The sequence below is a fragment of the Gadus morhua genome, chromosome 2 (assembly GCF_902167405.1).
Source record: "Gadus morhua chromosome 2, gadMor3.0, whole genome shotgun sequence".
Classification (NCBI taxonomy): domain Eukaryota; kingdom Metazoa; phylum Chordata; class Actinopteri; order Gadiformes; family Gadidae; genus Gadus; species Gadus morhua.
In genome coordinates this window covers 28099709-28116141 of record NC_044049.1, presented here as the reverse complement: position 1 = coordinate 28116141, position 16433 = coordinate 28099709, and the positions used below count along the sequence as shown (strand labels likewise).

General features: G+C 44.8%; 1 protein-coding gene across 3 annotated transcripts; it reads right to left on the bottom strand.

Annotated features, from left to right (window-relative positions):
• Positions 1–327: 327 nt before the first annotated feature.
• LOC115557404 (alpha-2,8-sialyltransferase 8F) lies at positions 328–9788 on the bottom strand. 3 transcript variants are annotated; one of them, XM_030375207.1, is made up of 7 exons: positions 9592–9788; positions 8979–9062; positions 8592–8675; positions 3522–3605; positions 1435–1547; positions 1227–1319; positions 334–1121 (listed from the first exon to the last, which is right to left on the bottom strand). In XM_030375207.1, the coding sequence occupies exons 4-7, from the start codon at positions 3525–3527 to the stop codon at positions 650–652; spliced, it is 684 nt and encodes a 227-aa protein (XP_030231067.1). In that variant the 5' UTR covers positions 3528–3605; positions 8592–8675; positions 8979–9062; positions 9592–9788; the 3' UTR covers positions 334–649. The 3 variants fall into 3 exon arrangements, with proteins under 3 accessions (XP_030231077.1, XP_030231057.1, XP_030231067.1); XM_030375197.1 differs by lacking the exons at positions 3522–3605; positions 8592–8675; positions 8979–9062; positions 9592–9788 and adding an exon at positions 2631–2764 and having other exon boundaries at positions 333–1121; XM_030375217.1 differs by lacking the exons at positions 1227–1319; positions 3522–3605; positions 8592–8675; positions 8979–9062; positions 9592–9788 and adding an exon at positions 2631–2764 and having other exon boundaries at positions 328–1121.
• Positions 9789–16433: the final 6645 nt, after the last annotated feature.

Genomic DNA, 16433 nt, shown 5'->3' with positions numbered 1-16433 from the left:
CTAAATATTGTAGCAGCCTTTGGAGTCCTAGATCCTTTGAGGCGGAGACATTGAGACGGGTTAAACAGTTTGGGTATGTCTAGGTGGCGGTGTAATTGTGGAAATTGATGACCAGTCAATTTGGGTCCTTGCTGATTGTATTTCCTTGGCCGCTATGTTTTTTGGCAATTGCTTCAGCTCAAGATAGATTTCAGAAAATTTATGAGATTTTTCTCATCATTTCTTTTTCCTAATTTCTAATAATAATAGTTAACCAAAATGTTTCCTTTCATACAGGAGATAAAACTGAATGTTTTACATAAAAAAATGCATGAAACATTTGTGTTTTGAAAATATACATTTATTACATTTTCTATTTTTCTACTGGTGATTGACCAATTGGCGTTGTTGAGATCCTCATAAAAAGTTCAGTTAAGAAAACGACATTTTGTACATGTGGCCCATTTACCAAATCTAAATCTAAGAAAAAATATCAATTTAGTTGTAGTTAAAAAACATTATTATGCATAATATTAAAAGACAGAATGCTATTTTTGTATGATATCAGTGCAAACAGTGCATGTTCAGTACAGTGCATTCTCAGTTGAGCTTATTATGTTTGACTGTTGTCAAAACACATATTGACATCTTTGAGAAGATGCAGGGCTGCCTACCGGCTGGACGGCCGACACTCCCCCAGGTGTATTTTCAGTACACCCTGCTCATGTAACCTCAACAAATGGTCAAACTCGGCAGGCATTGCATGAACATTCTTACTCGGTACGTTGTCATAGTAGTGGTTGTTGAGGGGCTGCTGTAATAGCGGGTGTTGGTCAAAGGGCCAGAACCCATATAGGTGTACATTGGTGCAAAGTTCCAGCGCCAGGCTGGCCACCATCAAGCCAGAGCTCAGACGCTTATTCAGGCCCTTGGAGCTCCAGAAGCTGTGCAGGTTCAGAAGGTACTCTGGGTTGAGGAACACCGGCCTGATTGGGCTCTCAAAGTCCTCGATGGTGTAGAGCGCACGCAGGGACACTGCAGTGTTCATGGAATATGAGAACGCCGGCAGGAGCATCAGAGAGTCATTGTAGCGACGCATGCTCTCCATGAAGGGACGTCTGCGCTCCTGTAGACCCCTAAATCTGAGGGTGAGGAGAGGGTTGGTTGTTAGAGAAATAAATGAAACATATCAGCCCTCACTGGGTCAAAGTCATATTGTTGTTGGTACACAATGCAGTAGCCATTACTTCTGATGAAAGATGCTTGGATTAGCCGTCACAAGGTTCGTCTTGTTGCCTACATCCTTGAGGAAGCTGTTCTCCACAGGAGGTAGGTTACACTTGCATCGGGAGAAAGTCCACACTCTCATAATGCATAAGGAACATTGTGCATTCTGAGGGATTCAGCACAATAACAACTTCACAATGTGGAAGGAGGTAGTCTGGTAGTATCTACCTGATGACGAACTGGGCTGAATCTATCATCTCTCCACAGGTGCTGTTGGACAAAATCCCTCCATTGCCAACCACAGAGCAGGTATCCCAGGTTTTGGTTGAGAATGGATTCCTCTACTCACAAACAGACATTACAAAAATAACAGAGCTTAAATATACGTCATGGATTTAATGTATGGACTCCATTTTGGCATTATATCACTGTCACGCCGCCTCCTGCTACACGGTCCAATACCTCCATCTAGTGGTCGCTTGACGCCACTGGCCCCTTATTCTCCCTACGCACCTGCTATCAATCCGCAATCTCCACTCCCTACTTCAGCCTTGGATCTCCATTCAGCCGGCGCCAGTTGGTCATTTACTACTTCCCAGTTATATCGGTCCAACCAGCGTTATACAAAGATCTGCTCGTTCTCCCTGTTCGCTGGTAACCCTCCTCCCTCTCCTTTAGTTCTCCGTCCGTCACCCTGCTTACCTGTTGTTGCCGAGCCCTCGCCTGCCTGACTGACCGCCTGTCGCTGAACCCTTGCCTGCCTGACTACCCACCTGTTGCTGAACCCTTGCCTGCCTGACTGACCGCCTGTCGCTGAACCCTTGTCTGCCTGTCTGCCGGTTAACAAACCCTTGCCTGTCCGACCATCGCTTGCTTAGCCCCGGCTTGTCATTTACCCCTGCCCCAACAAACCCCACTTCCTTTCACTCCGTCTCCGCCTCCCTGTGTCAAGCGTTTGGGTCCCTCCGTCCTGTCCCTTAACAATCCCATCATTAAAAAAAGTGTTTGTTCTTCTTCAAAGATATTTTAATGAAGTAATTAAATAAAATAAGAGCTATCGAAAGTAACGACAATGGGCAGAAAATACGTGGATATAGCTCAGCGGCAGAGAAAGTGACATCCTAGAAATGATACCCAAGGGTTCAGATTCTGAAAGAATTACTAGCTGTTTTGGCTAGGAGCAGCTCCGTAGTACAGCATTTCACGGCAGCTAAAGAGTTCCCCAGTTCAACTCTTGGTGCTCATTCAAAAAAATGTCCTGGAAAGTAAAATCTAGGTTTGCATTATAAACTATATCTATCCAACTTGAAGTTCAACCCAATGGAATTTGTATCCTTTGCGGCAACGACAGGCTATGCGGATTTTCACATAAAAACAAGATTACAGGTGTAGAGTGAATTGGTTGTATTGTATAGGGGGCATACCTCAGTTGCAAAGCATTTACTGCAGATCAAGCAGTACATTGGTAGCCTGGCTTCGCCCGCCTAAGTACTTCCGCTCAATTTGAATTTCCCTTCAGTACTAGGCCTGGACCTGCTGTATGTAATTTGGTTTTCTTTGTGGCCCCTTATTCAGCGAACAGAGGGCGTGTCTGAGAACAATGACGATAAAGTCGTGCGCCAGTTTGAGTTGTTGTTGTAGGTCGGTAGTTGATTTACAATGTGCAATTTTTCCCTGATAAATTAAATTCGACGAACAAAACCTGCAGCTGTCGTTGACATGTGATTGTCACATTAACTATCTATAGTTTCTGTAGGCTTTCCAACTTTTGGTCTGTTGACATGTAGTTCCTGCCTCACTGAAATGTAGGGTCTAAGCACGCTACTGACACCAAATATCAAAATAAACTGCAATAAAAGTAACATGTGACTTCAGCTAAAGGAGAATTAGGCATGAAGACTATTAAACAAGAAGTGTTTCCTATGCTGTATCCTTCCAAGAGTCACTTAGAGTCACTGATTATATTGACTCATATTTGGCACATTTGATCAAATCCACAAGTCCTAAGTATCTTACAGTAAATTCCCATTCATGAATGTGCTGTAGCTTGTGAGTAAATGTGCTGTGATAATATTAGTTTTGGGTTGACTGCCCCAGCCTCTGTATGTTTTTGGATTTTAGACTGCAGCAAGCTCATTTACTGACAAATTAAAGAATCTCTTCCCTGCTTGGTTTGGGTATTGATCTTGCCTTTCAATCACAGGTCTGTGGATTGCAGCCTCTAAATGGTGCTTGGACATACGGAGGGAGTAGAGCTTTACACTTTCTGGCCCTGATGGCTCTGAATGAGGCTGTTATGATATGTGGGCTCTCACCTGCATCCTTTACATCCTTTAGGGGGGCTCGGGATTTTCAGAGAGGGAGGTAAAGGAACAGGTGGAGGTGAAGGTCTAACATCGCTATGGAGTGAAACAGTAATAATGAGGAAAAGCTTTCATTTTCAGAGCTTTATATTGTAACATGGTTGGATGACAAACACAGACACACACACACACACACACACACACACACACACACACACACACACACACACACACACACACACACACACGCATATAAATAAACACACACATTGCATAACCATCACCAAAACCATTTTTTTCATATTTGCATTTTTTATTTATATCTGTTCTACCCGAATAGTCAGTATCTGTTAACATGTTTAAAGGTCTGCCTTAATTTAGGGTTCTACAGTTGAGGTCAGAGGTGTAAGGAAACGTTGCTGACTGGAATATATATCTCGTATTTCACTGTCTTAAACAAAATCAACTAAAATAAAAACAACATTTAATAAAGACTTCAGCTAAAGGAGAATTAGGCATGAAAAACATTAAATAAGAACTGTTTTCGATGCTGTATCCTTCCAAGAGTCACTGACACCAAGTTTATATTGACTCATATTTGGCACATTTAAAGAGCCCATGCCATTAAAATCACATTTTTCCTGTTGTTTGTTAAATAACATAGGTCTGAATAAGTTTGTGAGCTGTGGTAAGTTTGAAATCTATGCAGTGTGTCTGCTGAATGCAATAGGCAATGAAAGGAAAAAGGCAGAAGAAATGAGCCAATCTGGATAAGGTGACACTGTGACGTAGCGTTGTCAAACTATTATTCATGGCCCTGCCCACTTGGTTGGTTCGTAACCACCCACAAGAATTCTGAAGGAGTCGTGATTGAGCTAGTGCTAAATGCTAATACGTGTATGGTAGTTGCTTAGTTCGTAGTAACAGGCTAGTTACAGAATTTTGAATGCAATGGCAGAACAACATCGAAGTACATGAACTGCGACATGCTGCCTGCCGCCGGTTGCCGCGGCGCGAGGCGGCACCACAGCCGCGAAGCACCACCGCCCGGCAGCGGGCAGCCGGGCGGTGGTGCCTTGCGCCGGCAGCAGGCAGCAGGCAGCGCGCGGTTCTGTCTACTACAGATTGATGTGGAAGTGGAAGAACCAGAGACGTCGGAGAACCCGACGAAGTCCTTTGTGATTCATTATATCGTCTGGACGTGCACACAGCTTTTGGCCGTGATAATATGTATTATTTGATATAGATATCTATGTATTATATGATATTATTTAGATATAGAGCTCCAGGACTGTAACGCAAGTGTTGTACACTTCCTTGTTATTTGGATAACCGTTCTGCTGTTGGTGTGATGGCGCATAACACGTCGGACTCTCGTCTCTGGTATTTCTACAACGAGACTCGTAGTGGGGGTTATCTCAGCCATGGTTGAGAATGAATTGGGGGAAAGGAACAATGGCTTTGACTCCCTGAAGTAGGCATGAACCACAACATGGAGGAGAAAGGGATTGTTGACCGCGGTCGTCTCCCGCCGGAGCCTCGCTGCCGATGGACCACCGCTTCAGGAGGCGGTGATTAGCGCTGACCGCTGCCGAGGCGGCGGGAAGCAGGGCTCAAGCGGGATACATTCGCGGCCAACAATCCCCTTCTCCTCCATGTCGTGGTTCATGTACTTCAGGGAGTCAAAGCCAAAGTTCCTTTCCCCCAATTCATTCTCAACCATGGCTGAGATAACCCCCACTACGAGTCTCGTTGTAGAAATACCAGAGACAAGAGTCCGACGTGTTGTTTAGATCCTAATAACAACTCCAGCAGTGTTACAGTCCTGGGGCTCTACATCTAAATAATATCATATAATACATAGATATCTATATCAAATAATACATATTATCACGGCCAAAACCTTTGTGCAGACGATAATGAATCGCAAAGGACTTCGTCGGGTTCTCCGACGTCTCTGGTTCTTCCACTTCCACATCAATCTGAAGAAGACGCGGTCGTTTGATCGTCTGGAGGCTCACACAGCTTTTGGCCGTGATAATATATATTATGATGTAGATATCTATGTCTAAAATGGGTTTCTAAGAGCCATTGCGATACATCCACCGTAAACAGAGCGCATGGTACCGTGGCTACAAGCTGCTCAGGGCCAGGTGATAATATATATTATATGATATAGATATGTATAATATGGGTTTATAAGAGCCATTGGGATACATCCACCGTAAACAGAGCGCATGCAGGGCCAGGTGATAATATACATCATATATTATATTATATTATATAGATATCTATGTATAATATGGGTTTCTACGAGCCATTGCGATACATCCACCGTCAACAGAGCGGCGAGCGCATGGTACTGTGGCTACAAGCTGCTCAGGGCCACACCCCCACCCCCCTCCTTGACCTGCCTTGACACGCCCACCGTAACCAGAGCGCATTGTACTGTGGCTACAAGCTGCTCAGGGCCACACCCCCACCTCCCTCCTTGACCTGCCTTGACACACCCACCGAAACAGCGCGTTTGGGGGAAGCTCAATGTGCGACTGGTTTGGAGTGGCTGTAACTCTGCACCACGGCTGAATTTCGGGGACGTCTTTGAATACTGTGTTTGTAGCCAACTAATACCTATATTAAAGCATCCATAAATAGCATGGCATGGGATCTTTAAAGAGCCCATGCCATTAAAATCACATTTTTCCTGTTGTTTGTTAAATAACATAGGTCTGAATAAGTTTGTGAGCTGTGGTAAGTTTGAAATCTATGCAGTGTGTCTGCTGAATGCAATAGGCAATGAAAGGAAAAAGGCAGAAGAAATGAGCCAATCTGGATAAGGTGACACTGTGACGTAGCGTTGTCAAACTATTATTCATGGCCCTGCCCACTTGGTTGGTTCGTAACCACCCACAAGAATTCTGAAGGAGTCGTGATTGAGCTAGTGCTAAATGCTAATACGTGTATGGTAGTTGCTTAGTTCGTAGCAACAGGCTAGTTACAGAATTTTGAATGCAATGGCAGAACAACATCGAAGTACATGAACTGCGACATGCTGCCTGCCACCGGTTGCCGCGGCGCGAGGCACCACCGCCGCGAAGCACCACCGCCCGGCAGCGGGCAGCCGGGCGGTGGTGCCTTGCGCCGGCAGCAGGCAGCAGGCAGCGCGCGGTTCTGTCTACTACAGATTGATGTGGAAGTGGAAGAACCAGAGACGTCGGAGAACCCGACGAAGTCCTTTGTGATTCATTATATCGTCTGGACGTGCACACAGCTTTTGGCCGTGATAATATGTATTATTTGATATAGATATCTATGTATTATATGATATTATTTAGATATAGAGCTCCAGGACTGTAACGCAAGTGTTGTACACTTCCTTGTTATTTGGATAACCGTTCTGCTGTTGGTGTGATGGCGCATAACACGTCGGACTCTCGTCTCTGGTATTTCTACAACGAGACTCGTAGTGGGGGTTATCTCAGCCATGGTTGAGAATGAATTGGGGGAAAGGAACAATGGCTTTGACTCCCTGAAGTAGGCATGAACCACAACATGGAGGAGAAAGGGATTGTTGACCGCGGTCGTCTCCCGCCGGAGCCTCGCTGCCGATGGACCACCGCTTCAGGAGGCGGTGATTAGCGCTGACCGCTGCCGAGGCGGCGGGAAGCAGGGCTCAAGCGGGATACATTCGCGGCCAACAATCCCCTTCTCCTCCATGTCGTGGTTCGTGTACTTCAGGGAGTCAAAGCCAAAGTTCCTTTCCCCCAATTCATTCTCAACCATGGCTGAGATAACCCCCACTACGAGTCTCGTTGTAGAAATACCAGAGACGAGAGTCCGACGTGTTGTTTAGATCCTAATAACAACTCCAGCAGCGTTACAGTCCTGGGGCTCTACATCTAAATAATATCATATAATACATAGATATCTATATCAAATAATACATATTATCACGGCCAAAACCTGTGTGCAGACGATAATGAATCGCAAAGGACTTCGTCGGGTTCTCCGACGTCTCTGGTTCTTCCACTTCCACATCAATCTGAAGAAGACGCGGTCGTTTGATCGTCACACAGCTTTTGGCCGTGATAATATATATTATGATATAGATATCTATGTATAAAATGGGTTTCTAAGAGCCATTGCGATACATCCACCGTAAACAGAGCGCATGGTACCGTGGCTACAAGTTGCTCAGGGCCAGGTGATAATATATATTATATGATATAGATATGTATAATATGGGTTTATAAGAGCCATTGCGATACATCCACCGTAAACAGAGCGCATGCAGGGCCAGGTGATAATATACATCATATATTATATTATATTATATAGATATCTATGTATAATATGGGTTTCTACGAGCCATTGCGATACATCCGCCGTCAACAGAGCGGCGAGCGCATGGTACTGTGGCTACAAGCTGCTCAGGGCCACACCCCCACCCCCCTCCTTGACCTGCCTTGACACGCCCACCGTAACCAGAGCGCATTGTACTGTGGCTACAAGCTGCTCAGGGCCACACCCCCACCCCCCTCCTTGACCTGCCTTGACACGCCCACCGAAACAGCGCGTTTGGGGGAAGCTCAATGTGCGACTGGTTTGGAGTGGCTGTAACTCTGCACCACGGCTGAATTTCGGGGACGTCTTTGAATACTGTGTTTGTAGCCAACTAATACCTATATTAAAGCATCCATAAATAGCATGGCATGGGATCTTTAACAAATTAATAATTGTATCAAATCCAATGTATCCAACTATCAGTGGTTACCATTTAATTGAATTCCCATTCCTGAATGTGCTGTAGCTTGTGAGTAAAGGTGCTGTGATAATATTAGTTTTGGGTTGACTGCCCCAGCCTCTGTATGCATTTGGATTTTAGACTGCAGCAAGCTCATTTACTGACAAATTAAAGAATCTCTTCCCTGCTTGGTTTGGGTATTGATCTTGCCTTTCAATCACAGGTCTGTGGATTGCAGCCTCTAAATGTTGCTTGGACATAGGGAGGGAGGGAGTAGAGCTTTACACTTTCTGGCCCTGATGGCTCTGATGAGGCTGTTATGATATGTGGGCTCTCACCTGCATCCTTTACATCCTTTAGGGGGGCTCGGGACTTTCAGAGCAGGAGGTAAAGGAACAGGTGGAGGTGAAGGTCTCACATCGCTATGGAGTGAAACAGTAATAATGAGGAAAAGCTTTCATTTTCAGAGCTACATTGTGGGATGAAAAACACACGCACACGCACACGCACACACACACACATAAATAAGCAAACACATTGCACATTGCCTATCCTCGACCAAACCAGATTTTCGGCATATTTGATGGTGTCTCTTTTACCCGTATCTGTTTGAACATCTTAAAAGGTAGGACTGGGTAAGTTAACGCGTTAATTACACGTTGACGCATTCTTTTCTTTACATGATTAATATCTGCATGAGGCTGTTATGATATGTGGGCTCTCACCTGCATCCTTTACATCCTTTAGGGGGGCTCGTGATTTTCAGAGCGGGAGGTAAAGGAACAGGTGGAGGTGGAGGTCTAACATCGCTATGGAGTGAAACAGTAATAATGAGGAAAAGCTTTAATTTTCAGAGCTTTATATAGTAACATGGTTGGATGGCAAACACACACACACACACACATAAATACACACACACACACACACACACATAAATACACACACACACACACATTGCCTCACCCCCACAAAAACGATTTTTTTCCATCATTGCATATTTGATACATTAGCGCGTCAATTACATGCTAACTCATTCTTATTTTAACGCAATTAAGACACTATAATTACACTTGCAGTATTTGACTAACCCTAACCATAACCCTATAATTGCATATGCTTACACAAAAGGTAGCCTTAATTTAGGGTTCTACAGTTAAATTCAGAGGTGTTTGGAAGCCAGTGCCGGCCCCTGGCAAATGCTAGGGGCGCTGTCACCCGCGGGGGGCGCCAAAAACGGGGGGGGGGGAAATAAAAAAATAAAAATTATCTATATATATATATATATATAAATACTACTTCTTTTTTTTGTGTGTGTCTCTGTGTTTCAAAGTGTCTGACCTGGCGTTGTAGACGTACGAGATGAGGGTAGTAAACACAGTTCCGCAGATGAGGAGGGTGATCATCAAGGAGAACAGCTTCTTCAAGGAGGACAGCATCTCCAATGCTTACGTTCTCTTTCTTCTGTGAGTTCCAACTCTCCTGTGAACAGTTACTGCTGTCTAGCCGGCCAATACTTGGAGAATGACAGTCAAGTCACTTTCAAGTCATAATTTCATATATACATGTTTTTCCGGTTCAGTCAGTATGTGTCAGTGGAGGCTGGTGGCTTTTAAAGTGAGGGAGGAAGGACTGCGCGCTTGGTTGCCATTGGCCTGTTTGCACTGTTGGTGTATGGTAGCATAAGGGCCTAAACTCACCGGGTTAGGGTTAGTGTGTATATATATATATATATATGTGCAAGAGAGTATTTATACCAGAGAGGGATAATAACTACATTTTAGGTCATCATGACTACAAGGCTACAACATACGGTTCTGCCATTGCACACTTCCTAGTGGCGAATTGAAATATTGGCGGTGCCTCTCAGGATCTGGACGGAGCTCCTGGACCAGATTGTGGTATACCCCCTGTTCTTGTCTCCGTTCATTGATGAGGTGCACCCAAACCCTTCGTCTTCTCCTTGGCCGCCTACGGCGCAGCAGAAGAAGGGCAGCCACCCTCTGTCTGGCAACAATTGTTCTGTTGAAATAAAAAAACTCAATAAAATGTAAAAGAGCTTGTGTTCAATTAAAATGGATAACTACTGGCTGCATACATGTAAATGTGTGGCTATGTTAAGGCTATATAGATGGATAGTTGGATAGATACTTTATGGGTCCCAATGAATGGGACCAATAAAGCCATCCAGTAGCTCAATACAATAATTACACACAATAACAATTGGCCTTAAAAGGTGACTGCACTATATACTAAAAGGCTTAATAGAAGGACCTACATTTATGGAGATGGTTGATGCAGTAGATGAATAATTGCACGATATAGAATAAATAAGAAATGAGAGTAAATAAGACGATAAAGTGCCCTACAAACAAAGTTGGTAGATCTGCTGCTTGAAAACATACTTTCACTGCGCAGATTATACATTTTTCAAATTATTCAGCCAAAAAGATGGAAAATGAATAAACTAGAATACCATAGGCTACTCACCCATGGCGTTTCGTCTCTTTGTTGCGGTTGATTGACAGGTGACTTCCTGATTTTATACTGCAGCGCGACCGTCGCGCCGCTTCGAGTTGGTGCTAGGGGCGGCTTTTGACGCGCGTGAAATGCGCGCCGCTATGCGGCGGCGGCGGTGTGCGAAGGTCATATTCAACCCACACTGAGTGAGTCAATAAGACTCTGTCAAGATCACTTGGCTTAGTTTTTGCTTATTAAGTACATTTGGTATGAATGATAATGTCATTCCATTTCTTAATCTCATTTAACTTCAATTGGAGTGGATTTAAAATAGAATCTGTCACGGGCGTAGGCCTAATCTATCAAACCAAAAAGGAAAAATTCTGTCCAAAGATGAGTCCCTGATTATGTCCACCTATTGTTAACACATTATGGTCGTGGATGTCAACATGGATTCCGGCAATTAATGTCATAAAAAGTTAAACCCCACTCCAGTGTTGGTGTTCTTGGAGGAAAGAGAGTGTGTGTGTGTGTGTGTGTGTGTGTGTGTGTGTGTGTGTGTGTGTGTGTGTGTGTGTGTGTGTGTGTGTGTGTGTGTGTGTGTGTGTGTGTGTGTGTGTGTGTGTGTGTGTGTGTGTCCTGGCATTGTTACTTACGAGATGAGGGTAGTAAGCAAGATTCCGAAGATGAGGAGGGTGATCATCAAGGAGAACAGCTTCTTCAAGGAGGACAGCATCTCCAATGCTTGCGTTCTCCTTCTTCTCTATTCTTCTGTGAGTTCCAACTCTCCTGTGAACACTGGGTCCTGTTTGAGCATTCGTTCTTAGGGCTGGCCCAGGCAGGATCATCAGTGATGATTTCTGTTTCATTTGAATGCCTTGCCTCATTTGACCGCTGCCTTAAAGAATATGTAAAGTTGTCTTCAGGGATTTAATGAGAATATCCATATGAGGGCATTGTTGAGATGATGTTCCACGACATTTAAGTTAGCAGATAATGATACATGACAATGGTGCTCCATGTTGCCATAAAGGAGATCTCTCCCTGAGAGACATTGTGGCAGACGGCAGGAAGGGGTGAGGAAAAATGTTATTGAAGGGAGATATCTTGTGATTGAATGTGTGTGCAAAGCCTTGGTCTCGGCGGACATGACACATGTGAGTATGACCCTGTTTTTGACAGTGAGCATGTTGAAGAAGCAGGTGGAACAGTAGAGCAGGATGGGCTGGACAATGCATTGGTACAACAGTAGGAGGAGATGGGGTGGAACATAGAGTCCTTTAAGTTTACGGTTGGCATACAGTCTTTGATGGCTCCTTTTTTTAATGTCCGTTGTGTGCTGGTTGAAAGAGAGTTTATTGTCTATTGTGAGTCCGAGGTATTTAAAGCTGTCAACTGTTTCTACTGTGTCGTTGATGATGAGAATGGGAGGCTGGGATGATGGAGTACCTATTGTTATTCTTTTGTTTTGGATATATTGAGATGCAGGTGGTTATGTGTGCACCATTTAGAGAAGTGTGTGACAGTGTTGTGGTAATCCAATACGGAGTTAGTGTCTGACAGAAGAGCTAGGATGGCAGTGTCGTCTGAGTATTTGAGGCAGGTGGTGGTGTGGGAGGGGCTGGTGCAGTCATTGTAAGAGAATGGGCTAAGCACAGAGCCCTGAGAGGCTCCGGTGTTGGTGGTGAGTGAAGGGGATGTGGTTGTGCCTACCCGAACAGGTTGCTGTCTGTCACTGAGGAATTTGTGCAGGAGGTGGATCAGGATGGGTGGAGTGTTGAGGTGATGAAGCTTCTGGATGAGCAGGTCTCTTTGGATGGTGTTGAAGGCGGAGGACAATTTTGATCCTATTTGTCGCCAGGACAAATAGGATCCTGGCGAAATTGCCTGGGGAGTCTAGGTGCTGGAGGACAAGATGCAGCAGGCAGGCGACAGCGTCCTCTGTGCCCCTTTTTTCCCTGTATGCAAATTGAAGGGGGTCCAGATGAGGTTTGACAAATGGAAGGATGGTTTTGAGCAGCAGTTTTTCCAGGCATTTCATGATAGATAGATAGATAGATAGATAGATAGATAGATAGATAGATAGATAGATAGATAGATAGATAGATAGATAGATAGATAGACACTTTATTGATCCCTTGGGAATGCTCCTTCAGGGAAATTCAAAATTATGATGATTATGGGTGTGAGGGCAATGGGGCGGTAATGATTTAGTTCGGTGGGTCGTGGTTTCTTGGGTACCGGGATTATAGTTGTGCTCTTCCAGAGGAGGGGTATTGTGGCAGGCAGGTAGGATTCACAGAAGAGGGAGTGGGCAATTGGAGCCAGCTCAGTGGCACAGGTCTTCAGCACCCTTGCTGGGATGCCGTCGGGTCCTGGGGCCTTGGATGGGTTACATCGGCTGAGCTGGTGGCAGACTTCCTCCACTGTGAAGGGGACAGGCTCATTGGGATCTATTGGGGGGAGAGCCTGCTGTGCCTTAATGCATTCGTCTGTGTAATCCTGTGAGTCAAACCGGTTGAAAAATGTGTTTAGATCAGTGGGGAGAGCATCTGTGGTGTGTGCTGTGAGAGGGTTTGTATCCAGCGAGTGTTTTTACAATCTGAAAGGCGTCTTTAGTGTTCATGTTGCTAAACTTGTGCTCAAGTTTGTGTTTGAACTGAATTTTGGCCATGCAGATTTTATTTTTTATGTTGCGGTTTGCAGATCTGAGACCAGCTGTGTCCTTGAGGCTAACCCTGAAGGCTGTGTGCTTCTCTCAGGCTTTTTTTTAATTCAGAGGTAATTTGGAGTTTGGGTATTTTTTTATTGCTTTCACAGGTATGGTGGTATGTATGCAGAAGTGGATGTAGTCGGATATGGCTGTCACTTTGGTGTTCAAATCTCTGTTGAACGTACGTTCCAGTAAGTGCATGCCAGGGAACCTTGGAGTTGTGCGATGGAGTCCTCTGACCATTGTGGGGCGCTGTAGGACTGTGGTTAGAGACGTTTCAGTACTTGTTTGTACAGCGGAAATAAACAGATGACGTTGTGGTCTGCGAGTCCGGGCGGTGGATATGAATTTGTCCTGAAGGCGTCGGTGATGTTTCCGTAGCATAATTCCAATTCAATTCAATTCAATTCAATTTCTTTATTTCGCCATGTACACAGGTACTAGGAATTTTGAATGGTATTCTCCATGCAGGCTGGAGCATAACAAATAGAACATAGAACAGAACAAAGGGACAAGACAGAACAACAATACATTGGTTGTTCTGGAACCAATATGTTGGTTCCTCTGGTTGGAATGTCAACGTACTGCTGGAATGTTGGGAGCGCGGAGGGAGCGCTCCGTGGTACTTAGCTGCCATAGCGTAGGCCTACCAGCTCTGCCGCTACAGAGCTGGAGATAAGAGGCAGCAGAGAGAGAGGTCATGTTTCCCGAAGCTCCGCTAGAAATTGGAAAAAACTACTTAATTCATCGTTCAGATCTACTTTATTTTATTCTATTTCATGATCATAATACTTAACAATATATAGTTTGTTTCCGTCGTCCTCCATCGCTCGATTCAACAATACATTTTGGCACTTTTTCTGACTCCCGGATCAGACCGCAGAAAAAGCCTTGGACTTTCCTATCGCCAACATGCCTCTGTATATCTCAGGCACGGAGACTAGGAAATGCATAGACTGCACCAAACTGCAACAGACAGTGGCTTTATTTGAAACGAGACTAGCAGCAAAGGACTCCTCCAGGATACAGTGCCGATGGGTGAGTTTGCTGAGCTAACTCAGACAAATACACAACAAGATGATCAGAGCTACACTGTATCCTTCCCGAAGCTGGACAAGAGAGAGACAGTTCCAGCTGCGTCTGACTAGCACAGAGTCGGCGCTAAGCCAAAACAACATACCAAAGTGAATCAACAAGTTCACTCAACACCAAATGCTAAGCTACCCAAAGCTAAAGTTGCATGTATCAGCCGGATTAGCCCGTCACTGAAATTAACCCTGCCACTGAAGAACCGGTTCCTGCCACTTCAAGAGTCCACGAACTTGCCTGCCACCCATGCACCCTTGAGCCCCGAGATGCGTCCGGACGGACATTGCGGACAGAGACGGAACAAGAACCAGTCGCCACGGAGGCGGGCTGCGTATGCGTCTGCCACCGTCACCTCAAGCCAACAAGGGCCCATCTCACAGAAAGCAGATGAACCGGACACTTTGATTCTAGGAGACTCAACCATCAAGGATATAACCGGTAAGAAGATCAAAACATGCAACTTCCCATATGGAATAGTTAGTGATATCAACCAGAAACAAGCCACAATCATATTGGAAAACCCCAAAATCTCACAGATTATTGTGCATGCAGGATTTAATGATATTCAAAGAGAACAGTCAGAACTTCTGAAGAGGGATTACACTGATCTATTGGATACACTGGACAAAATACACATCAAGTCATTCATCAGTGGACCCATACCAGCAGTTGACAGGGGAATAAACCGATTCAGTCATCTACTTGCACTGAATACATGGCTTTCCAGAGTCTGCAATGAAAGAGGAAGGGGCTTTATTGACAATTTCAACTTATTCTGGGGGTGCAAATATCTTTTCAGAGCAGATGGCCTACACCCAAACAGGTTAGGCTCAAAACTGTTAAGGGACAATCTTCTCTTCTCGCTTTCCCACAAATCTCCATGGTCTGACGCACAGGCCACAGTCAGAGCACAGGTTGAGAAGAAGCGAGACTACAGCCTCCCCCACACATCTACTCTGCCACTATCTGACACACAGATAGCAGACAGCCCACAGACCTTGAAGAGAGACAACAGCCCGCCCGACGCCATCAACACTGTGCCTTCCCCAATCGCTGATGCTGGCTTGGCGAGGAACGGCCACCCCCCTCCTCTGCATTCCCCCATCGACGATGACGTCCAGCCTCATCTCTCCCATAGCCACAACAACAACTCCAGCCCCAATGTCTCCTCCCTTTGCGATTTTCCAGCTGAATTTAAGAAACTGGAATATGTTGGCATCAAACTTGCATCTGTGTCAATGATAGCATCGCCACATCATGGCCACAGGCTGATAACACCCAAGAGGATGGCGCCCCAGCCCCCCCCCTGTACTGATAGTAGTCCTGAGTATTACTGAGACAAAAAAGGGTTCAGCCGTAGACACAGTATAAAGGAAGTTTCACATAATCCCGTGAACCCAAGATTGCCTACGTCAAAACAGGGCAACTTTTGCATTCACGCTGTAACCACTAAGAGAGTAAACAAAGGGAAACTCAGACACACTGCTAACCTCACAAATCTCATATCTATTGCCTCCAAACCAAAAACAACCTTAAAGCCTATCAACAACACCATCAGGATGGCTCTACTTAATGTGAGGTCTCTTAATAACAAATAATTTTTAGTTAATGATTTTATTACCACTTCTAAACTGCATTTTATGTTTTTAACTGAAACATGGCTGGAACAAAATAACATTGCAACCGTTCTGATAGAGACAGCTCCTCCCAACTATAACTTTTTTGATGCATGTAGATCTGGAAAAAGAGGTGGAGGGGTTGCTGCTGTATTTAAAAATGTATTTCAGGGGAAACAGATGTTATTTGGTGATTTTCCATCATTCGAATACCTTAGTGCTGTATTGAAATGCTCCCCCAGAGTTCTCCTATTAATTATTTACAGGCCATCCACACATTCTGCAATTTTTTTCTATGACTTCAC